The sequence below is a fragment of the Mus caroli genome, unplaced genomic scaffold, assembly GCF_978045245.1.
Source record: "Mus caroli unplaced genomic scaffold, Mus_caroli_1 scaffold_4, whole genome shotgun sequence".
In the NCBI taxonomy this organism is placed as follows: Eukaryota; Metazoa; Chordata; class Mammalia; order Rodentia; family Muridae; genus Mus; species Mus caroli.
Window position 1 is genome coordinate 120152566 of NW_028227259.1, and position 24984 is coordinate 120177549.

The following is a 24984-nucleotide window of genomic DNA, read 5'->3' on the forward strand; positions in this document are numbered from 1 at the left end:
GTGTTTAATGTTTGGTTTAATTAATTAATTAATTATTTTTGGACTGCCTCGCAAGCCTTCTCTGCTTTCCCAATTTTCAAAGTTAGAAGCCAGGTGACTTCTCTAAAGGTTATTGGTACGATACTCGATCTATAGGTCTCTCCCTTGAAGGACCCGCAGGGTGCTGCCCTGAAGATCCCACCTGCTAACACACCAGAGAGCTTCCGCCTCAGTGAACTAGCCACAAATCCGCAGCGGCATCAGAAAGCTCACTGTGCCCTCATCTGACACACTTTATTTATTTATTTTTTATCTTCCCCCCTCTGCCTTGTCTGCACCTCTTTCTGTTCTGTGTCCTCCTGCGGCTCTTTATGTGCCTCTGCCCTCCTCTCTCCTCCCCTCTCCTCTCCTCTTCTGCTCTGTTCTGCTCTCCTCTCCTCTCTGCTCTTCCCTACCCTCCTCTGCTTTCCCCTCCTCTCCCCTCTTCTCCCCTCCCCTCCCCTCCTCTCTCCTGTTTTCCTCTGCTCTATTCTCCCCTCCCCTCCTCTCTTCTGCTGTCTCTTCCCCTCCTCTCCTCTCCCCTCCCTGTCTCTCCTCTCCTCTGCTCTCCTTCCCCTCTCCTCCTCTCTTCTCATCCCTCTTCTCTCTTTTCTCTCGTTCTTGGTCCTGTTCTTTTGTTTTTCTTTCCCACCTTCCTCTTTGTACCAAGCTGGACAGAGGCCGGTGGAAGAATTTGAGCTGTGCCTTCCTGACGGGGATGTATCTATTCACGGTGCCGTTGGTGCTTCAGAACTTGCAAATACCGCCAAAGCAGGTGAGTGGGATCCAGAAGAGCCCCGCCCAGGAGGCGGGCTGGGTTTGACAGACTGAGAGGAGCAGGATGCTCTGCCAAGGAGGAACCACCCCTGCCCAGTCCCCCATCTTAGCAGGAACTCAAGCTGCAGGGTCTGGTGGGATTCTGAGGCTGTGACATCATCAGCCAGCTCTGTTGGGGGGTGGGGTGGGGGCCTCCACGGCCAACCCTGTGCTCTCTGAAATCTTGTAGATGTCCCATACATCCTGAAGATGGAGTCTCACCCACACACCACCTGCTGGCCTGGGAGAACCCTCTACTTGCTAGCACCCAGCTTCCCCGACAAGCAGCGCTGGGTCGCCGCCTTAGAATCTGTCGTCGCAGGTGGGAGAGTTTCTAGGGAAAAGGCCGAAGCTGATGCTGTGAGTATGGGACCGTTGACGTGGGTTCGGGGCTTCTCTGTAGGGTGCACGGCCATGGGCACTGACTTTATCTGTGGGGGTTTCCCCGCCTGACCGGGTTTCCCACCCCCACTCTGACGGCTGTGGCAAGGGTGCAGAGCAGGGGCAGGGGCAGCCTCACAGCAGCCTTGGCCTTTATAAGGAAGCCCCTCCTCCTGTTTACCCCCTGGGGTCCTCAAGTTATTAGTACTTTGACTGGAAACCCCTGAAAGAGATGCCAGTGTGCCTGTGAGCACCTGCCTTCAGGGAAGCTGCACGCAGTCTGTCCAGATGTCCCTGCAGCGTCTGCTCTCCGCAGGCAGGTCTGAAATCCCACGCGTCCTTAAGATGTGACAAACATTGCTGCTGTGCCTCCATTGGCACCGCTCCCCCTGGGAATATCCCCGGGTGCAGACCGTGCTCATCACTCACTGGCGTTGACTCCGCTGAAGACGAAGCAGCACTTTCTAGACACTTAGCAATAGGAGGGTTCTTGACTGTGAGCCTCAGGAAGAATTGTGTCCTGTTCCACACATGAGCCTTTTTTTCTGAAATGTGCGTTAATGTGTGTACAATAGGCACGTGACTGTACTTCCAGTGAGCATCAGCCAGTGTGGGTTGAGGTAAAGAGAACTAGAGGCTTGGCTTGCTCAGGACTCCCGAGCTTGTGTGTTCTTGTCGCAGCTGGAGGTGGGGAAGGGGCCTTCCTAACAGCTTGTTAACGCTCTGCACCTTTACCTTACCATTTCCTGTCACGGCATAGCATCTGTGCCTAGGTCACCCACTTGTGTGTGTCTGCACCAAGCTAATTTAGAGCTGCACTGGAGGAGCCATTAACAGTGACCTAGGGTTTCAGTCAGAAGTTGTGGCCAGAGCCCGGGGTCCCAGTTGAGAGGGCTGAGCACTTGGCCTGGTGTCTGTGAGGGTGTGGTCCCCTGTGTGCCTCTGAGCGTGACTTTAGGTTACCGTCCGGAGGGTCGGATGGCTTGGTCACAGAGAGTTTGAATTTACTCCGCCCTGTCTTTTCTGTCTGCTTTCACACATGGAAAGAAATTACTTGGAAACTCTCTGCTGAAACTGGAGGGCGATGACCGGCTTGACATGAACTGCACCCTGCCCTTCAGTGACCAGGTACGTCACCTGGGCAGCGGGCACACGCTGTCAGGATGGGGGCGGGGGTGATGGGGGGGTGGGGTAGCTTTGCTGCTGTTGAGTGTGGGGATTATTGTGGTGTCTGGCTCACGCTCCCTCTCTGGACCTCCGCTCCGGCAGGTGGTGCTGGTGGGCACAGAGGAAGGCCTCTACGCGCTGAATGTCTTGAAAAACTCCTTAACCCACATCCCAGGGATTGGCGCAGTCTTCCAAATTTACATCATCAAGGACCTGGAGAAGCTGCTCATGATAGCAGGTGGGAGGCCTAGCACGCAGCACAGGGAGACCCTGTTCCACTGGAAATGCACAGAGGCAGCCTCCTGGCGTCAGGCTGGAGTAGTAGCGTCCCTGTCCCTTTTCTGTGTGTCTCGGCCGGTGCCAAGCCTCAGCTGATAAGCCTTTATCCACATTCGGTTCCCTGTCCATGTCTACTTTACCAGCCTGACACTCTGAAAGAACACCGTACCATTCGGCCACATGCAGCATGCTGGATTAGCTCTCATTTACTATGACGAAATGCCCGAGACCAGGCTTCTGATGAAGAAAAGAGGTTTATTTACCCCACAGCCCTGGAGGTTCAAAATCCCAGAGGGCATCATGCCCGCCCGCTTAGTGAAAAGTTCCTCTTGTCTGCATGACCTCACCCGGAGAGCATGCAGCTGGGAGCCAGTAGATTATAACCACACAGGAACACTGGATAGCCAAGCTTGCTCCTTGATAGAGCCTCTCCTGAGCTCACGGGAGCTGCTCTCTGAGGCCTAAGACCTCCTGTTAGACCCTGGGTGGGCCTACGTCTTTACTTGTTTAATTTTATGTGTGTGTGTTTTCCCTGCAAGGCCTCACAGACTTGAGTCAAGTCAAACTTTGTTTTTCTGTTTGAGATAGGCTTTCAGGTTGCCCAGGCTGACCCTGGACTACTGATCCTTCTCTTTCCCATGTGTAGGAATTCTGGGACTATCCCATCAGGCCCTGCGTGGGCTGGGACCTCCCGAGAGCTCGCCTCCTGCACCTGAGGCACCTGTGATGTGGTTACTACAGGATCCTTCCTGTGTTCCTGTGCGCCCAGACCCCTCCTCTGGATTCATACTTTCCAACTTTTAGCCACACGTCTTTCCTTTCTGAACATATACATTTACTTACTTTTTTTTTAACATTTGAATTAACTGTAGGTATGAACCCAACCAAGTCCGTCAGCATATGAACCTGCGGGCCTTTCTGTCACACGTCTGTGGCATGCATCTTCTTTTTAACTTGTTGGCAGGACTTTTTTTATTTGCTTACTTGCTTAAATTTTTGAAGTAGGTGCCCCAGGCTAGCCTCAGACTTTTTAATGTAGCTGAGGGTGACCTTGAACTTCTGACCCTCCTGCCACCACATCTGGATTGGTTCTCATCCCTCTGTCTCTCACACTTTGGACACATCTGAGTAGCTGAACCCCTTCATTGTTCCCCAACACATTCTTCCACATTCCAGGAACATGTGTGAAATTCTTTAGGGTTTTTTTTTTTTCCTGCAAAATTATCCCCATTCCCTAAGAACCTTAAAACTGAGAAGTCAGCAGCTTTCATTTCAGATCTAAAGCATGGGTGGAGACAACAACCGTGCGTGCTGGTCAAGTGTGTCCCTTCTCAGAAAGTCCCAAAACCTTCCACCCAGTCTCAAACTGGGTGTCACCATGGCATTACCCAGTGGGACAGTTCCTTCCTTGATCTCAGTTGATGGGTCTCACTCAAAATGAAGGACTCCCCCACCCCCAGACTACTGGATAGAGTTAACTATAAGCCACAGAGCTTTACGAGACACACAGGAATTCTACATGTAGACTTGGGTCCTTTCTTTAGGTATTTCATTTTGTACACAGATATTCCAAACTCGGAAGCCCTTCTGCCACCTCATCTTGGATGAGGAGCAACCCCATGTTTGTCCACAGAGGCTCCTGTGGTTTTTTAGTCACGGGTAAACTGGTTGTCCCCCGTGTCTTCATTGATGGGGCCCCTGACCACAGCTGCTCCTTTCCTCTCAGGGGAAGAGCGGGCTCTGTGCCTGGTGGATGTGAAGAAGGTGAAGCAGTCCCTGGCGCAGTCACACCTGCCCGCCCAGCCCGACGTCTCCCCCAACATATTCGAAGCCGTCAAAGGCTGCCACTTGTTCGCTGCTGGCAAGGTAACTCCCCCTTCTCCCCGCTCCAGGCTTTTACTGATGGAATGATCTGGAAACCAGGCCTTCCCTTCTCACCAAACTAACTTACTAAGTCGATCTTAAAAATTGGGCCTGCGAACACTTTGAGGGAAATGTCTGAGGAGCCTGGAAGCCAATGGCGAAACCCGGGGTAGCAGAGCGTTAGAGAACAAGTGTGTGTGATGAGCCTCCACAAAACAACACTCGGAAGGCAGAGGCAGGCAGAGTTCTGAGTGCAAGGCCAACCTGGTTTACAGAGCGAGTTCCAAGCCTGCTGCAGATGTGTCACGAGGCCCTGTCTCAAGACAAACCAAAAATAATCCGGAAAAAAAAAAAAAGCAAGTCGACATAGAAAGTGTGTTTATTACTAGAAACATACAAATTCTAAATTATATTTATTTGGTGGTCTCTTGGTGCTTGCCACCAATTGGCTCCAGAGCCACTGCTAGTGACAAAACAAAACGCCAAGATGCTGCTGACCTCTGCTGTGCGGTGATGGGGTCCTGTGCTCTCAGCCGTGCCTTCATCATCCCTAGATGGCTTACGGTGCTAGTGTGGGACCCACGGAGTGAGCTAGATAAGAAACTGGAAGGTTTTTTTTTTCAAGGCTATGCATTGTCCTCTGACTACTGTTCTAGCTGCACCTTCTATCTGTGGATGTGTATGGTTTTCATTACCATCCCATGGATTTTAAAGTTCCTCCTATGAACAGTGAGTTACTTAGAAATGTACATGTTGGTTTCCAAAAATAACTTAAAAATTACAAATCACTCCTTTTATTGTTTGGAATACTAAAGCCAATGTGAAAAGTGAATGTAAATTGTAAAGCCTCAGGCTGAATTATGTGCACAGCCTCCCCAACCCCAGAAGCAGCATCTCCAGTAATTGGTGTTTTCCTCTCTGCCGTTCAGTTTAGGGATCTACGTGCAGTGGATCTCTTTTCAGTCTCAGGGGGAGATAAAAGCCTGACTGTAGGAGATAGAAATAGAATCTTCATGTAGAACTCCATAGCCACCGACCCGACTGAATAACTTTCCTCTGGATCCAAATGTGTTTATTCTTGTCTCCACTGGGCTCAGTTTCCCATGGATCTGTCTGTCTGTCTGTCATGGCCGGGAAGGCATGGCAGCCGGAGCTTGGAGCCCAAGGCTGTTGGCTCAAACCCTTGTGTATCAGAAAGCAGGCAGGAGTGCTGGCCCTCTTCAGGCTCCCTTCTTTCCAGGGGTATTTAGTGTGTGACCCCAGCCCATTGCTTGCCACCCTGTTATGGTGGTGGTTTGTTGCTAACTGGACAATCTAGAACCACCTGGGAGAGGAGCCCTTCCGCATGCCTTTGGGGGATGTAAATTGATATGAGCTGGCAGTCTTACTTGTGGGCCGGCCCATTCCCATTCCCTAAGCAGGGCATCCTGGATTGTATAACTGAGCAATGCGAGCTGAGCACGCTCCAGCGTGCATGCATTTGTCTTTCTCCGCCCCCACCTGTTCCAGCTCCTGTTGCCCCATTTTCTATACAGCCGTGAGCTGCACCGTTCACTGAGAACCAGGTTAAACCCTGTCCTCCATGCATTGCTATGTCAGAGGATATGATCACAGCACCAGATGAGAAGCCCAGACTGAGATAATCCACTCTGGGAAGGGCCTAACCATGCCCAACATGTATGTCCTCAGGGGTTCCAAATCATCAGGTTGACAATGGAGATGAACGACCTCACAAATTTCCCTAGTACCTACCCCTCACCTTTCTCGTGTGTCACTGTGTCCTCCCCCACTCAGTAATGTCAAAAAAGTCTGTCTCCATCCAAAGGCTCATATATATATGAACTGTGCAATGTCACATGGCCCCTAGACCTTCTCTTTTGTCCCAGCTAAGTCAGTGAATCCCAAACCAGAAGACATTTGGTAATACGCAGACAGTTCTGATTATCACAAGTAAAGGGCGCTACGGGCATCTGGTGGCTAGGGCCACGGTGCTCCCGTTCTCCTCCAGTGTACAGGTGCTCCCTACCTCCATCACAGAAAATGATCTGGTCCAAAATGTCTCTGCTGCTGAGGCTGAGACCTTGTCTAGTTTTGGGCAGAGCTATAGTTGGTGCTGGTAACAAGTTCTCCTTCTTGCCCCAATGGCCTTCTAGATCGAGAACAGCCTGTGCATCTGCGCCGCTATGCCAAGCAAAGTCGTCATCCTCCGCTACAATGACAACCTCAGCAAGTACTGCATCCGCAAGGCAAGCCAACAGCCCAGCCTCCCCCTGGGGTCCCATTGTGCTATGTTGAGGATAGCTTGTGCCTGGCCCTCTCTGTTTAGAGAGTGAAACCTGTCCTTCCTGGAAGATCCCAGAGCCTGTGGTAGCCACAGTGTCCCCTCTCTCTTTACTCTTGTGAGGGATCTGCCCAACCGACTCAGCTTTCTGAAGGTGGATGGAGGAGATGCCCCTTTGAGCTGACAGAAGGCAGCTTTGTCTTAGAAGTTAACAGTACCAGGCAGTGTCTGCCTTGTCTCCCTCAGCTCCTGGAGGTTTCTGGTAATAAGGAATAAGCCAGCACTGGCTCCGTTTTGCCTTGTGATGAAGAGTCTAGTTCTCCTGAGGACAGAATGCTTTGTAGGGGATGACTGCTGTGTGGAGGAAGAAACATTCCAACCTTTAACTTTGCCTCACTTCTGCAGACGATGTCCGTTGTCCCCAGACTAAATGTGTTGTGTAGTGACAAGTCTGGGTCATGCCATGATAATACCAGAGTGAAAGGGGAAATGAGTTACATGTCCAGGTTGTTAGTGAGCCACTGTCTCTGTGGGCTTGTTAGCCCGTGCTTCTCGACCACCCGTGGATCGGGGATGGAGCTGGCCACTTCAGGGTTGTCTGATTCCCGAGGGGGGCAGTGAAGCTGGGCAAGAGCTGCCTTTCCCCATCTAAGGCTGAGTCTACCTTTGATTTCCTACCTCTCAAGGTAGCATCCCGCATCTCTGTTTCCTCGGGCTGGCGTGGTATGCAGCCAAGGGATACATTTTCTGTGAAGGTGATGATTAAAGTTTAAACCATTGGCTGCAGGCAAACAGGATTCCTGGTCATCACTTCGAGAAAGCATGCTTGTTATGTTATGTTTTGTTTTGTTTTAATGATATTAGGATTAGCCTAGGAACAACTACAAATAATTAGGAGGCAGTTAAGACAGGCATGCAGTAATGCCGTGTGGCTAATACAGCCTCAAATTAGAAACCAGCAAATTATGGGCCAGCCCAAAGCCAGACACTAGGCTAGGTACCCCAGCTGCCAGTGTCAGTAGTTGGTGTAAGATTCCAGCCATTTGCTCCTGCAAGGATACATTGTTGCCATTTTGCCTGTCTGTGCAAATTTCTCACCCACTTGGGAGTTGCAGTTCTGCCTTGTTTTTTCAGGATTGCAGGGGCTGGGGTAGACAACTGTAGTGAGGTACCATACAGGTCGTGGGTCATCCTGGCATGTTGTGAGAGGCTTGGCTAGAGCCTCAGGCAGAGACAGAGCAGCAGAAACATGCATCCCGTGTCATCTCTGCCCCTCTGTGCCCCTCACCTCAGGAGATCGAGACCTCAGAGCCCTGCAGCTGTATCCACTTCACCAACTACAGCATCCTCATTGGGACCAACAAATTCTATGAGATCGACATGAAGCAGTACACGCTTGACGGTATGACTGCCATCCTCCAACCCTCCTCCCCACCCCACATCGGCAGCTCGGGTCCTTCGGAGGGAGGGTGGCTCGGGCTTCATCCCTGAAGCCCCCCACCTGGCCTGTCTTCACAGAGTTCCTGGACAAGAACGACCATTCCTTGGCACCTGCTGTGTTCGCCTCCTCGTCCAACAGCTTCCCTGTCTCCATTGTGCAGGCGAACAGCGCCGGGCAGCGAGAAGAGTACCTGCTGTGCTTCCACGGTAGGTCGCCAGCCCAGTGCCGGGACCCAGTGCCTTTCCCTTGCTAGGCAGGGTGGGTCTTGGCAAGGAGGTGGAGAATGTCTACCCAGCACCACGGATGCCCACTGCGACCTCTCGTAAGCAGGGCAGTGACCTGGCCACCCTGACCTTCTTTCTTGCCGTTGTTGTCTCTTGAGTTTTTTTCCTCTTAAGTGTTTCTTCGTTTTTAATCTCTGGGCATTTCATTTCCCCCTTCCTGACTGTCTGTTTCTGTCTGTCTATCCCTCCCTTTTTTCCTCTCCCACTTTTTTTTTTTTTTTTTTTCTGTCAACATTTTTTCTTGAGGAAAACGGATTACTCAGAAAACCTCACTTAGGAGCGTTTCAATTTAAACTGGAGATGGTTCTGTGGCGGTTGTCTAGCTTTGCCAGTCCAGTTAGAGCCAGTCAGTTGCCCCTGGGCTTTGGTCTTTGTTCTCCCATCAAAGCACACGTGGCTAATGTCCCCATGCCCTTGGCGCCTTACAGAATTTGGGGTGTTCGTGGATTCTTACGGAAGACGCAGCCGCACAGATGATCTCAAGTGGAGTCGCTTACCTCTGGCCTTCGGTATGTGAGGTACGGGGTGGGGGCAGGGGGGTCGCCTGATCTCCAAAGCTTGTGTCCTGGGAAGGAATCATGTGGAGTTCTTGGCTTTGGTCTGGTAATGGTGCCTTCTAATGGACTTAAGTGGCATGGGCAGAATTCACCTAACAGTGGGTTTGTGGAGAACTGTGAACGTCTTGTCTCCAAGGCCACAGTCTATCCTTGGTGGAACGTACAATCTCATGATACAAAGGAGAATATTCCTCATGGATTTAAAGTCATTTTCAAGGCTGTGTAGTATCCCATGGTATACTTGAACAGAAATGAGTTCTGACTAGGCAGAACAGTGAGCTCATACCTGTTCATTCTCTAAGTGCACACACCATGGGAGGCATCCGCGTGCTGTCTTGTCGGATGCTGTTCTCTGTTGTACGTCCTAAATGCAGAGTAGGTCAAAGAAGAAACAGATGTGCAGGCCCATAAGTCCTGCGGGACCAGGATGCTCTAGTGATCTCTCTCTCTCTCTCTCTCTCTCTCTCTCTCTCTCTCTCTCTCTCTCTCTCTCACACACACACACACACACACACACACACACACAAATACACACTCACACATGCATACACATATCTCTGTCAGAAACACACACACTCTGTCTCTGTCACACATCCACACACATACATCCACACACACGCACACACATTCACGCACATGCACAGAGTAAATAAACAAACGTAAAAGAAAATACTTTTTTGTTGTTATTGTTCACCTGTTGCTATGTAAGAAGCAATCCTGGCTCTCAGGAGCTTAAAGCAGCCGCTTGTTGTCCCCGGCTCTGGGTCTGTTCAGCTGTGTCCCTCATGGTGTCACTGGGATCTAGGGCAAGCCGAAGGTACAAAACAGCCTTAGAAACAAGGAGAAGCAAGGCATCTTCTCTGTGTCTCTTCTTCTGTTGTTGGCCACGGGGTCACTTAGCTAGAGGCCTTGGTTCCTCTCTATCTAGACTCATCCAGGACATAGACAGAGGTTTCATGGCCTTTCTCTTGCACCACATTCTGCTGGCTCAGGCAGGCCAACAGAGCTGCCATGTTCAGAGTCATGGCTTGCCACAGGAGCAGCCGTGACAACAGAGGAGGGAACAGGGTCCGGCCCGTCTTCTCTGGCAGTAGTGCCCCCTCTTAGAGAGATAAGTGTTAAGACATAGCTGCTGTGCTGGTTCTGGGGTTCATCACCAGCCTGGGCGCCATGGGGAGACCGTCTCCAAAATGAAGCAAAGTAGAATAACAGTACAGCCCTACTGTAATATTTAAATCCTGATCTTTTAAAAACTCGGCTTGGAGAGGACGGAGAGAGCACTGACTGCTCTTCCAGAGGACCCTGGTTTGGTTCCCAGCACTCACATGGCAGCTCACAGCCATCTGTGACTCCAGTTCTGGGAATCTGACACCTTCTTCTGGTCTCTGAGGGCATCAGGCACATATGTGCACAGATGCTCATATACAGGCAAAACACTTATATCTAGGGGGGAAAATCTTTAAAAACTTGGAGAGTGTTGTAGTATAAACAGGTCCCTAGGAGAATTCTTACCCTGGTGTCCATCCACTGCAATCTCCATCTTGTTGTCCCCAAAGGGAAGAAGAACTTTGCTGGGCTTATCATCTTCCCAGTGTTCTGTGCAAACGCAAGCATGTGGTAGACTTCTCCCCATCAGGGGGATAACATGCTCTGCACACGCTTCTCAACTTGCCCTGCTGGCTGAGCGGTGCACTGTGGGTAGACACAGGGCCTCCTGGTGCATTCTTTACCTTGCACAGAGTTCCATGGGGATGTAGTAATTTACTTAACTGATATAAGTTAAGTTAGGCTGTAATGAGCAGCAAGGTAACAACTGAGCCCAAGCTAGTGTGGTTACACTGCAATGGGTGCTGGATGCTGGGTCACTGGCACCATGATAGGTGCTGGATGCTGGGTCACTGGTCCTTCCTTGTTCAGGTTTTGATTTTACTGCCCCCCCACCCCCGCCTTTTTTCCCCCTCATGCTCATCCTCCGTGGTGGCCTTGCAGCCTACAGAGAACCTTATCTGTTTGTGACTCACTTCAACTCCCTGGAAGTCATTGAGATCCAGGCCAGATCCTCACTGGGGTAAGCGTTTCCCTCCTTGCTTTGAAGACTGGAGTGCCACCCAGCAACCTTTGTCACCAATAACAACTTTGTCAACTCTCTTCTGGAATCCTGCAGGAGCCCTGCCCGAGCATATCTGGAAATTCCAAACCCTCGCTACCTGGGCCCCGCAATTTCCTCCGGAGCGATTTACCTGGCCTCCTCATACCAGGACAAGTTAAGGGTCATATGCTGCAAAGGAAACCTCGTGAAGGAGTCAGGCACTGAGCAGCACCGGGTGCCCTCCACCTCCCGCAGGTACTGAGTCTCCTTCCCTCCGCCATGTGAAGACACTCAAGGAAAAGCATCAGACTGGGGAGGGCTCCTGGTCACAGCGGCAGGAAGCGTCTGACATTTCCCTGAGGGAGCCAGCCTTCAGTGGCTCTGTAGAGAAAAGGGCTCCAGACTCATGCTTCCTTGTTTGGTCTATGTCTGTGGTACTAGCTGCTGAGCCCCAGGGAACCCTGTGGCCCCTTCTTCGTACTAGCTGCTTATGCCCAGTGCAAGAGGCAACTGGAGCCCTCGGTCTAATCCTGATGCTAGAGCACTAGAGCACTGTGGGAGCTCACAGGAGGACCCGCAGCCTAGACTTGGGACCAGGAAGGACTTCCCCAAAGAAAGGAAGCTAGGGAGGGGCATCGGGAGGGCAGGGAGGCAAAGCAGGCAGAGGGGAGGTCCTGAGGAGTGGGGCAGGGGTGGGGGCGGGAGTGGACAGTAGCTTCTCAGGCCACCTGGAGGCTTCTATGGAACTCGAGAATGCTTCAGAGTTCTATTTTATTTTATAACTTGTATTTAAATTTGTGTTGGAAGTCTAACCCCAGATATAGTACCCAGGCCACAGAAAGTATTAAATAGTAGTCTCTTTGCTTTCTTTTCTTTCTCACTTTTTTTTAAATAAAGATTTATGTATTTTTATTTATTTTTGTCTCATTTTGTAGCCTTGGCTGGCCTGGAAGTCACTATTATTGACCAGGCTGGCCTCTAACTCATAGAGGTCATCAGCCTCTGCCCCTCTGCCCCTCTGCCTCTGCCTCCAGACTGTGCTACTTTCACCTGGCTCATTTTTTTTTAATTCTATTTTATGCATATGAATATTTTGCCTGCATGTATGTGTGTGCCCCTTACCCAAGGAGACCAGAAGAGGGTGTCTAATCCACCGTAGCTGGGGTTACAGACATTTGGTTGCTGGGAATTGAATTCAGGTCCTCTGGAAAAAAGCCAGCGCTCTTAACTGCCGAGCCATCAGTCTAACAGCCTGCCCCTTAATTTAAAGAGATAATGGCCTTGTCAGGTCCCCATGTGTCTTAGTTAGGGTTTTACTGCTGTGAGCAGACACCATGACCAAGGCAACTCTTATAAAGGACAGCATTTAATTGGAGTTGGTTTACAGGTTCAGAGGTTCAGTCCATTATCATCAAGGCAGGAGCATGGCAGCATCCAGGCAGACGTGGTGCAGGAGGAGCTGAGAGTTCTACATCTTCATCTGAAGGCTTGCTAGAAGACTGGCTCCCACGTGGTTAGGAGGAAAGGGGTCTCATTGCCCACCCCCACAATGACACACCTACTCCAACAAAGCCACACCTCTTAATAACACCACTCCCTGACCCAAGCATATACAAACCGTCACATTCCACTCCCTGGCCTTCATAGGCTTGTTCAAATAAATGAGTTTATGTCCACACCTAAACATAGCATAATGCAAAATACATTTGATCCAACTTCAAAAGTTCCTATAGTCTATAGCAGTCTCAACAACATTAAAAGTCCAAAATTCAAGGTCTCTCCCTTCTGAGATCCACCCAGTCACTTAACTGTAATCCCCAAAGCAAGACAGGAAACCAGCTGGGCAGACTCCAAACTCTGCATCTCCATGTCTGATGTCAAAGTGGTCTTCAGATCTCCACTCCTTTTTCATCTTTGTTGACTCCAACAAACTCCTCTCTCTGGGGCTGGTTCCACTCCCTGGTAGCAGCTTTCCTCTTCAGATAGTCCATGGCTCTGACATCTCGAACATCTTGGAGACCCAAGGCAACTTCAACTTCACACCTTCTTGTTTCAGTGTCTGGGATCCACACATGATCTTCTGGGCTCCTCTGAAGGGCTGGTGTCACTGCCCCAGCTCTGCCCTCTGTAGCACTCTAAGCTCAGGTTGATCCACTTCACTGCTGCTGCGGTTCTTGGTGGTCAGCCCATGGTGCTGGCATCTCCAATACACTGGGGCCTTATACTGCAACTAGGCTTCACCAATAGCCTCTCATAGGTTCTCTTCATGGTGCCAAGCCTCAAATCCTTTTCATGACCCCCTCAGTCCTGGGCCATCAGCTGCAACTGAGGCTGCCTGTTCACCAGTGGCCTTCCATGACCTCTCACAGTGCCAAGCCTCAGCTGCTCTTCATGATCCCTTCATGCCTTCAAAACCAGTACCACCTAGGTGACAGCTGCAACCCGAGGTATAACTTTAGCTATCTCTAGAACACAGCTTCTTTGTGCTCTCAGAAAACACTTCCCAGAAGATTTCATCTCAGTAATGCTGGTCTATTCTTCTTTTTAAAATCATTTATTTATTTTATTTATAAGAGTATACTGTAGCTATCTTTAGACACACCAGAAGAGGGCATCAGATCCCATTACATATGGTTGTGAGCCACTATGTGGTTGCTGGGAATTGAACTCCGGACCTCTGGAAGAACAGTCAATGCTCTTAACCGCTGAGCCATCTCTTCAGCTGGTCTCTTCTTAATCACTGCTCCAGCTAAGTAGCATCCTTCTCCCCTTGACTATCAAGTTAGAGACACATGGCCGAAGCTGCTGAGTTCTGCTGCTTGCAGGAGCTGGAACATGGCCCCCTTGTTCTATTACATTATCACTTGCTGCTGCTTTTCCAACTCCTTCGCTGCCTAAGCTTGGCTGACCTGGATCTTGCTCTATAGATTGACCTTGAACTCAGAGACCTGCATGCCTGTCTCCTGGGATTAAAGTGTATACCACCATGCCTGGATCTCAATTTAGCTGGGTGGGGTCTTGCCCCCAAATCTCTTAATCTGTTACCTCCTAGAACATAATAGATTCGCTCAATGTGCCCCTTTAATACTTGAACCATATATTTTATACTTTTCCTTTCTAAGCTTGTTTCACTTGTTCAAAATGCTCTTCATGAGACTTAACCAGAGAACAAAGTCTCTGCTGGGCTTTTTTGAAACTTCCTTTGTCAATGCAATCAATATAAATAAATCTCTTTACCTTAGACTCAGGCAGACTCTTGAGACAAGGGCAAGATACAGCTACACTCTCCACCACCATACAACAAAAACAGTCTCTAGGCCACGTTCTGAAATTCTTCTCCACTGAATCCTCTTGGGCCCGGGCAGCACAGTTGAAATCACTCACAGCAACAAAATCTTCCATATTCCTACTAGGATGGCTCACTAAGCCCCCACTTAAAGCATCCCAAAGCTTTCCAAATCCAAAGTCCCCAAATCCACATTCTTCCAAACAAAAGCATGGTCAGGCCTATCATAGCAATACCCCAGTCCCTGGTACGAACTTCTGTCTTAGTTAGGGTTTTACTGCTGTGAGCAGACACCATGGCCAAGGCAATTATTATAAGGGCAACATTTAATTGGGGCTGGCTTACAGGTTCAGAAGTTCAGTCCATTATCATCAAGGTAGGAACATGGCAGCATCCAGGCAGGCATGGTGCAGGAGGAGCTAAGAATTCTACATCTTCATCTGAAGGCTGCTGTCAGAATACTGGCTTCCAGGATGAGGGTCTTAAAGCTCATACCTACAGTGACACACCTATTCCAACAAGGTCACACCTCCTAATAGTGCCACTCCCTGACTCAAGCATATCCAGACCATCACACCATGCTACCTTGAACTCCTGGCTCAGACATTCCTTTCCCCTCATCCCTCAAGGATCTGAACCTCTCTTCCTCCCCCTCACACCACCACCACCACCCAGGAAGAAACCAAATTATCTTTCTGCATATATATGTGCACACGTCCACATGTGCAACTCCATAAAAACAATGCCACGTATGAGTCTGTTTTCTGGCACTATGACAATGAAATACTGAGTTATAAAGAAAAGAGGCTCATGGTACTTGTCTTAGTCAGGGTTTCTGTTCCTGCACAAACATCATGACCAAGAAGCAAGTTGGGGAGAAAAGGGTTTATTCGGCTTACACTTCCACACTGCTGTTCATCACCAAAGGATGCAGGACTGGAACTCAAGCAGGTCAGGAAGCAGGAGCTGATGCAGAGCCATGGAGGGATGTTCTTTACTGGCTTGCTTCCCCTGGCTTGCTCAGCTTGAACCTAGGACTACCAGCCCAGGGATAATCTTGCCCATAATGGGCTGGGCCCTCCAGCCTTGACCCCTAATTGAGAAAATGCCTTACAGCTGGATCTCATGGGGTCACTTCCTCAAGGGAGGCTCCTTTCTCTGTGATAAATTCAGCTTGACACACAGAACCAGCCAGTACAGTACTGTTCTACAGTCGATGGTCCACATGGTAAAAAGACAAGAGACCAACACACTTACGTGCGTTTCTATCTCTATATCCAACCCTGCTCATGTCCCAAAAGCAATGTCTCCACATCTAAATACCACAATTAAATTCCATTTCAACCCTTTTAACATCTCACTGTGAGGAGGACTAGAGAGATGGCTTAGTGGTGTGTGTGTGTGTCTTTGAGAGGACTAAGGTTCGGTTCCCAACACCCACACCAGGAGGCTTCCAATAGGTGGCAGGGGATCCACCACCCTCTTCTGATCTTCTCCAGCATCTGCAAGCACACTATGCTCATAAACTCACACAGGCACAGGCACGTCAAACTACTCTCGCACAGTGGGGAGTAAATTTTTACACTTGAACCCTCTAGTCCCCTGGATCCCACTGTGTTCTCTACTGCGATACCTGCCTACTATAAAGACACCCTGCAAGGTGTACAGTTTAGTGGTCTGAGCATTTTTGTAAATGTATTAAGTCTCCACCAATATCTGAGTTTAAAATGTTTCCATCACTCCCAAAAGAAGTTTGTTTTCCTCTGCGTCCGAGACTGCCTCCGGCTTTGCTCCACGTTCATTTGTCAGGTGGGGCCTCTTCTTGTCCAGCAAGCCCCCAGGTTCAGCCCAACAAAGACAGCCCTGAGTGTCTGTATAGATTTTCCAGGTCAGATATCGATCCCTTTTCTGGAAGTGAGCTTATGAGACTGGAGCCTGTCTGTGCCTTCCAGATGTTTCAGGCTGCTGATTCTTCGTGGTGGCTGTCACTTCTCCCATCGGTCCGGGGAGAGGCACGGGCCCAGGGCATGCTAAGTCGTCATTGAGCCTTAGCAAGGTCGGTTTTCTTGCAGAAATGCTGTTGGATTGCTCCAAGCTGGTTTTGCAATCCTTTTGGTCAGCATGCATGAGTGTGCGCATGTGCATGGTTTTTTATTTTTTATTTTTGGCAGTGCTGAGAATTGAACCCTAGTACTGGCATAGTAGCCAAGGGTTCAGCCACTGCGCCACCCCTGCACCCCAGCCTTGGTCGGTGTGGTTTTAGTCAGATCAGGACCTTGATGGGACAAGTGGTAGAGTTCTGTGCACTCTTTTCTGTACCTTAACATGTCTGAGCGGTGGCCTTACCTCTTCATCGCTGTGGTTTTGACCACGGGAATGTGCTAGGAGAGGCCAGTGCCAATGCCCTTTGACTTGATCCCATCCCCAGAGTGATGGCACAACCGGCCAGTGTGCACCCCTAAAGTGCCTAGAACCTTGGTGTCATTTCTAACTCATGCCAGAGAGGGCTCCAAATGTTGGCAGTAGGCTTCCCCATGGCCGTGCACCCCACGTGGTCCACTGCTGGCTCTGTTGTCCAGAATGGCTGCAGGTGCTGTGAATGGGAAAGGGCTAACCTGTTGGCTTTCCCCGGGGGTGCCCCCCCCCCAAGCCCCACTTAAGCCAATCATCCAATCATCGCTGCTCTTGGCTGCTGTGGGCGGGTCAGAGTATCTATGATTGGCTTGGCTGGCTGTGACCCCAGGTTTCCTGGTCTGTTTAGCAGAGCGGGGACCATAACTCTGCAGAAACCATAAAGTGGATGTGGTAGCTCATTGGCCATTATGGATACGGAGATGAAAGGCTGCCCAGTTGGCCTGGAGTGATGAATGCTGTCTCTGCCCTCATTAATCTAAGCAGCCGTCCCGAGTGGCCTTCCTGAAGCCACCCTGCTTCCCTGGACGCAGAGCTCCCTCCAGCTCCCTCCCGCTAGCCTTAGGATGGGCCCCTGTGGATGCACGCTAGAACGTCTCTTTCATTACAAAGAGGCTTAATGTATTTTTCTCCCTTGGATTTATTTGTTCTAATGCATCTTCTGTCTCTGAGCTCTGCAGCTCCAGGAGGCATTTGATTCCAGGGTGTAGAAATCAGCTCCCTTACATTTAATACCCGAGAGACGCGAAGTCGGCTGGCTTTCAGAGCATTTATCTGAATCACTAGTTAGCACACTGGATGCGGAGGCGAGGCCACAGCATAAAGCTGTTCACGACCAGCTGACACTTAGAAGATCATTTTTGCAAACCGGTGTCCTGGTTTTCAGCTCCTTCCTGCAGCAAGTTCCCGCCATGCCAGGGCACAGACACCTAGAAGTCCGGGGTTCTCCTGTCCTCGTCCTCAGCTCTCAGCTTTTCCTAGTAAGAGGGAATGGTAGTTGTTACACCTCTAACCCCAGCCCTTAGGAGCTGAGGCAGGAGGATCATGACTTGGAAGCCAGCCTGGGCTTTTTTTTTTTTTTTTTTTTTTTTGGTTTTTCGAGACAGGGTTTCTCTATATAGCCCTGGCTGTCCTGGAACTCACTTTGTAGACCAAGCTGGCCTTGAACTCAGAAATCCGTCTGCCTCTGCCTCCCCAGTGCTGGGATTAAAGGCGTGCACCACCACCACCGGCTTCAGCCTGGGCTTTATAGTGTGTTCCAAACCAGCTGAATACATACTGAGTGAGAACCTTGTCTCAAAAATTAAACCAAATGAACAGTGTTGAAAAGGGTCCCGGGTGGATACTTAGAGGGGCAGGAGCTACAGCTTTGGGCCTGTGACATCTCAGCTCCTGACTCCTCCTTGTCCCCAGCAGCCCCAACAAGCGTGGCCCACCAACATACAACGAGCACATCACCAAACGTGTGGCCTCCAGCCCGGCGCCACCGGAAGGCCCCAGCCACCCCCGAGAGCCAAGCACACCGCACCGCTACCGAGACAGAGAGGGTCGGACAGAGCTGCGCAGGGACAAATCTCCAGGCCGCCCTCTGGAGCGGGAGAAGTCCCCAGGCCGGATGCTCAGCACTAGGAGAGAGCGGTCTCCAGGGAGACTGTTTGAAGACAGCAGCAGGGGCCGGCTGCCTGCGGGAGCCGTGAGGACCCCACTGTCCCAAGTTAACAAGGTGAGGGACTTTTTTTTTTTCAGGGACTCGTTTCCTGCCTGACCCCATTCTTTGAGGGCTGATTCTGTTAAGTTGGCATTGTTCAGTATAGCACCCTGGTCAGCTGCTGGGGGGGCAAGACAGGCACTGTAAAGCCCTGCTTGCCTTATGCAGGGGGCCAGCAGTTCCTGGCTTTGGATGCTAAAACCCCCTCCTCTCTGTTTGGCTCCTAGGTCTGGGACCAGTCTTCAGTATAAGTCTCAGCCAGAAAACAAAACAAAACAAAAAAACCACCTCCTCATCTCAGTCTGCAGGAAAACACCGCACTCTGAGTCTCCACCACAGGGGACCCCAGCACCCGTCCGCCCAGCCCCGCCCGGCCCGGCCCGGCTCAGCCCGGCCCGGCCCGCATTCGGCACAGCTGGGTCCAGACTGTCCTTGGCACGGACACCCCCATCTCCAAGGGGTGCAGCTAGCCAAGGCTCTTAGGCGCTGACAGAGCTCAGCATTGCCCCCCCCCTCTCAGAGGGGAGGGGCCACCTTCCTGCAGTCATCTCTGCACTGTTAACGCTCACAGCATTCACAGACTTTTGTACTTAGCTCCAGCCTGAACCTGTTCATCAAAAGGAAACCAACCTGAACTTGAACCGTGGCTGGAAGTCTACTGCTACTCTAAGATCCTCGGGTTGGTTGTTTTTTTTCCTTTGGTTTTTATTTCTTTTTCCTCCTCTTTTTTTTTTTTTTTTTTTTAAGACAACAGAATTCTTAGTAGACTTGGATAGCGATGTATTTCCTGTTGTAGTGGTTTTTAGCTAGATCACACCATCAGGTCTTTGCCACTAGCCTAGAAGAGCACCCCCTGCCGGTCAGCTAACCTCCCGTGTTCATGTAGCTTCAGTCATTCTTATCCCGGTCCATTCTCATAGATGGCCCTGTCTTACCCAGGGTGACATCGTAGCCAAATGTTTACCGTTCTCATTGCCTTTTTAAGGCCTTGACGACTTCCCTTCCCACCAGCTGAGAATGTATGGAGGGTCAGTCGGGCCTCCGCTCAGAGGCAGTGACCTGGGGCCAAGGGACCTCAAGCTCTCCTCCCCCCCGCCCGCCCCTCAGCCTCATCTACCCAGCCTGCTTCTCCAGCTTTCTGCGTAGCTTTGGCCAGGAAAGCGTGCAATAGACTTGCTCCAAGCCCAGCATTCATAGGCCTTGGGGTTGGGCCTGGGACCTGGGGCACTGCCTCCTGTCCGAGGGTCACTTCTCTGGGATGAGGAGGAGATGCGACTGGGAGCTCTGCATGGCGGATCGATGCATGTGCTGCCCCTCACCCCCCCACCTGCCTGACTCCTCCCTGGGTTGCTCTGCCGATGTACTGCTGCCATCCCATAGCCCCACCAAATCAAGACCCTCCCGATGACCTGTCAACAAACCGGCCACAACAGGCTGCAATCTGTAGCACTGAACAAGCAAACAAAAACAAACAAACTAAAAAAACAAAACAAAAACAAACGCTCAAGCCTTACGACCAGAGAAGGATTTCAGCAAACCACACTCCTCCGTCCCTCCGTTTCCCTCCCGCCTTCCAGTTCCCTGCTGACTTCAAGGATGACTGTGTGCTCACACAAAACCCAGCACGGTTCTACCCCACTGAAACTGTGACTTCCCAGATGAGCCTCTCCCTAGGGCTGGACCTAAGGCCAGGACATTGGAGAGAAGCCGCAGCTCAAAGCTCCCAGCCCCTCGAGGCTGGCGAGTTCCCCTTAGGTGCAGTGCGGCTCACCCCGGCTCCGCCCTCTTTAGAGCCCAGAATTCCTGGCAACCGGATAGAACCAACCAACTAGAGGCTTTGCAGTTGGCAAGCTAACTAGCGGCCTTATCTTTGCCTTTAATCTCCCACAAGGCCTCTCCTGCTTTGGATTCTCCTCGACTCTTAGGCGTGCCTCCACCACGAAGGCACACCCTAGGTAGGCTGAAAGGTAGACCTGTCCCCACCACCGCAGCAGGTGACCGTGTCTGTGTTTTCAGCCCACATGTCCGTCCCACAGTCCATGTCGCTTCCCAGATTACAACCTGGCCTAAATGCAGACTCCTTCCTGCTCTGTCTCTGACCTAAGTGCTTTCTTGTTTGAGACGCCTGTGGTCCTCTACATCCCGTGCCCTGCTGTTGTGTTTTCTGTGTTGCTTGGAGTCTTTGGGGGTCATGTTCCCTATCCCCCCGGCCCCCGCCCCACCCCCACCCCCAGGGCAGATCTGACTGGCTGTTTGCTGAAGTTTCTTGTCTCTTGGTCCACAAGTATTTGGAATGGTCACTGATAACTGGTCTTCAGTCTTGGCATCTCACTTAGGACCTCCACGAGAAACGGGCTCCTTGAGCCCTGACAAGTGTATATTGCGCGTCTCATCTGTGAAGTGCTTCCTGCTACATAGAGCTAGCTCAACAGACTGTACATATTTACAAGAAACTTTATATTCGTAAAAAAAAAAAAGGAAATTGAATTGGTTTCTACTTTTTTATTGTAAAAGGTGCATTTTTCAATACTTTTGTTTTCAACGGTGGTAGCCGCGGACAGCCGTCTCCGCTGGAGTGGGGAACTCTTCTGTGTGACCACCGGGACGCCAGCAGGAAATAATCGTAACCCAAAATCGCAGTCAAAAGCTTCTATTAGCATCAATAAGATTCTAGGTCTCCAAAAATTACAGGCTTTTTCTTCATTACCTTTTTTTATTAAGAACGAGGAGAACACATGGGCGATTCCAGATCCACCTGAGAGGGATGGCTCTGTTGTTGAACAATAATGAAATAAAGCAGTGGTCTCAAAAAAAAAACCCAAAAAACAATACGTTCACTCCCTTGGCATCTTTTCTTGTCAGAGACCATAAAAAGCCCCCCTAGGGTCTGTGCAGGCTCGCTGGGCCCGTTCAGCTCTGGGGGATGGATAGAATCAGAAGCTCTTGGAAGGGGGAGGGGGGCACAGTTTGGTCAGTTTGTGAACTAGTGGGGACTTGCTCTTAAGGCCATTTTTTAGGGCAGGGGACCAGAAAGCTCCTTTAAATGGTCAACGAGGCTACTTTACAAGGATTAGGTCAGAACAGATTAGCCGGAAGGCAGCTAACCAGAAAAACAGGTCAGCTCGAGCTTTTTCTGATCCCATCACGCTGAGGCCACTGAGAACTTAATATTGCATGTCTCTTTCGAGGGAGTTCCAAGGAAGGTAACCGGATGCTTCCTGTTCTGACTAGACACTTCCTGTCTGCAAGGTGAACAGGTCCCCTCCACTTACGGTTCATTATTCCCCCTCCCCAACTCCCTGACTCCAGTGATACCTGCTGCTTTACATCTCTGACTCAACATTAACAAGGTAATCAGATGTAGTTAAAAATTGACTTTGACAGTCAAATCTGATGGGAGGCTACAGAGGATTTTCCCCCTGTGACTGTAAGAAAGAAAATGACTCACAAGGACTTGGGAGATGTTGCAACTTCTTCCCATAGAACAAACATTAGAAAAATGTCCATTCACCATCAGCCAACCAGTTCAGCTATTAGCCTAGCAATTCTTGGCAGCCAGAGGCTACCTTATACGCTAAGTAAACAGGGCTTGGTTCTAAAAGGAGCCGAGAGGCCCTCTAGACCCAAGGAACTACCTGTACGGGAACAACAATGAAGTCACGCAGCCACGCTATGTAATGATATGTAACGAGGCCGGGCCCTCCCAGCTGCCTCTTTGAGTTTAGTGTAAAGTTGTATCAGGTCACACACCTTAATTCTCACAGAACTCAAGGCATTGGGTGCATACCAAGTTTCCTGACTGTGAAACTTGAGCCCTTGGGGACAGAAGAAGAGATAATCTATTTACTAATCTGTCTGCAGCAGGGGGCCTTTTCCATAGGTTGGTTAAGAATGCTCACACTCAGTTAAGATCCACAGGAAGAGAAGAGGCCAGCAGAGCTTCCACCACAGTCTGGCTCCTTTCAGTGACTCACAGCCAGGACAGTTTGCCTGCCTTCCCCCAGACAGGACACTTGGTGGTAGCTAGGCTTAGTTCTGGTTGCCACAGGTCTGGGTTCCTGGTGGTATCCAAAGGATGGAGAGGGGTCAGGGACAGAGCTATAAAATACTCAATACATTACAGCCTACACACACACACACCAATAACTTAAGAATGATCTATCTCTGTAGTGCCAAGGCTAAGAAACTGGCCTGCTCTCCTTGTTCCAGGCAGAGGCTGCTTTGGCTGGCTCTTTCTTGCTGGCTTAAGATGCTGCTGATGCTGTCTGAAGTGTGAGGACTGGGACCCAGTCACATGTCCCATCTGTTTTCCTAAATCAGTGGGGGCTGCCTGTGGAGTCTCCGCTTTCCCCTGGGTCTGCCAATGAGTAATAGAGAGTAATAGAGAGGAAGAAGACTTTGAAGGTGACTCTGCTACTTACCCACCCGTGGCACCTTTAGACAGCTACAGATTAGGGAGCCTGGCTGTGGAGTTTCCAAATAGCACAGTTGAATTCTCTTGGCGGTGGGGGTGGGGCAATAGTAAGACCTGGCCTACTGATGTGGATCTCAGAGACTCGTGCATCCTTCAGGGGTGGTACCTTGTCCGAGGTTTGGATTCAGATACAGCTGTCAGAAACTCTGGATGATTCTTACAGTTAACTGAGGATGGACTTTAGAAGAAATGCAGACGTGTTCACGACTCCCTTGAAGACTCAAGGCCAAAAGGTAGAAGGCTCAAGTTTCTGTTTGTCCGTTAATCTGCTGTGGAAGTGTTGAAGACTCATCGGAAGCAGGACAACTCATTGACCCAGACGTGGGTCTTCATCACATCATTCAGACCATCTGTAAACATGGGAGGATTTTTTTTTTTTTGTGTAGTGGTGCTATAGTAAAATACCCGAGTCAGGGAAGTTTATAAAGAACAAATGTATCTCTTGAGGATCTGGAGATTAGAGAGTCTGAGACAAGGTGCTATGGGTATGGTTGCCTGGCCAGAGCTGCTGGAGGCCTCCAAGATGATACTTTGTTTCTGAATCTCCACAGCCAGAAGTTTTTGTCCTCACATATCAAAAGTCAGGAAGGTAAGCTAGCCAAAAACCTTCATGAAGCCTTCATCCCCTCATGTGGGTTAGGGAGGGACTTTCATGACTTTCTTCTTCTTTTCTTCTTCTTTTCTTCTTCTTCTTCTTCTTCTTCTTCTTCTTCTTCTTCTTCTTCTTCTTCTTCTTCTTCTTCTTCTTCTTCTTCTTCTTCTTCTTCTTCTTCTTCTCCTCCTCCTCCTCCTCCTCCTTCTCCTCTTCCTCCTCCTCCTTCTTCTTTTATTTATTTATTTATTTATTTATTTTATTGTATGTAAGTACACTGTAGCTGTCTTCAGACACCCCAGAAGAGGGAGTCAGATCTCTTTACAGATGGTTGAGAGCCACCATGTTGTTGTTGGAATTTGAACTCAGGACCTTCAGAAGAGCAATCGGTGTCTTAACTGCTGAGCCATCTCTCCAGCCCAACTTAACTACTTCTTAAACCGCACCTTTTAAAACTATCACAGTGCACACAACTGACCTGAAGTAGTCAGACCACAGCAGATGAATGCAAATTGTGCTCATGTTCAAGGAACCGGATTAAACAGATCTTGTTTTCTAAAATGCTTCTAGCCTCCTCCAATGTCAGTTCCCTGGGTTTCGAGGATTTCCTAACTTGCTGATGGCTGCACTGTAGTAGTTTCCTTGTCTGGTACATTTCCTATTTGTGGCCGCAACCCCTTCTTGTTCTGTGGTTCCCAGTGTGACGAGGTAAGGGAGCCTTGGGTGTCAGTTTGCCTAGTCCAGCCTCTCATTTTTCAGAAAGAGGACATCCCTAGAAGGCACCTGATTTACACCCAGCCCTGACCTACTTCTGGTTGGGACTCAAAGACTGACAATGTCAATCAGGTGACCTAGGCTTGGTGCACTATCAACTTCCCTTGAGGCAAAGGAGCCTCTCCTGGGTCCTTTAGATTCAGTGTGTTTCTGTGTGGTGCTGTGATTGGTCGGATTGACTGCCTAGAGAGTTACACAGGAAGCATTCCTGGCATCCACGAGTCTAACCCACCTAAACTAAAAATGTTTGATGCCGGGCAGTGGTGGCGCACGCCTTTAATCCCAGCACTTGGGAGGCAGAGGCAGGTGGATTTCTGAGTTCGAGGCCAGCCTGGTCTACAGAGTGAGTTCCAGGACAGCCAGAGGTACACAGAGAAACCCTGTCTCGAAAAAACCAAAAGTAAAGTTTTTGCTAAGAATTTGTATATTATTATTCCCCAAATGAATGATACAGTTTAACTACACTTGATACACTGTATCAAGCATAGAGGAAGATGTTTGTAGCTTATATATAAATATTTTATCTCCAACTCTGGAGATTTTCATAATGGGGACAGGATAC

The 24984-nt window shown here is 49.9% G+C and overlaps 1 protein-coding gene across 16 annotated transcripts in view; it reads left to right on the plus strand.

The window, feature by feature from the left end:
- Positions 1-20801, plus strand: part of Cit (citron rho-interacting serine/threonine kinase) — a 163238-nt gene extending 142437 nt beyond the window's left edge. For 6 of the 16 annotated variants that reach the window (XM_085837070.1, XM_085837072.1, XM_085837076.1 and 3 more), the window contains 13 exons: positions 689-793; positions 1025-1194; positions 2263-2343; positions 2485-2620; positions 4388-4527; positions 6678-6770; positions 8099-8207; positions 8324-8452; positions 8959-9039; positions 11077-11155; positions 11252-11431; positions 18291-18597; positions 18810-20801. In XM_085837070.1, the coding sequence (XP_085693196.1) occupies positions 689-793; positions 1025-1194; positions 2263-2343; positions 2485-2620; positions 4388-4527; positions 6678-6770; positions 8099-8207; positions 8324-8452; positions 8959-9039; positions 11077-11155; positions 11252-11431; positions 18291-18597; positions 18810-18833 (1634 nt within the window). In that variant the 3' untranslated portion in view covers positions 18834-20801. Of the gene's footprint in view, positions 1-688; positions 794-1024; positions 1195-1790; positions 1836-2262; positions 2344-2484; positions 2621-4387; positions 4528-6677; positions 6771-8098; positions 8208-8323; positions 8453-8958; positions 9040-11076; positions 11156-11251; positions 11432-18287; positions 18598-18809 lie in introns of all 16 variants that reach the window. The other 10 variants (XM_021161971.3, XM_085837075.1, XM_085837079.1 and 7 more) reach the window with 3 other exon arrangements.
- Positions 20802-24984: the final 4183 nt, after the last annotated feature.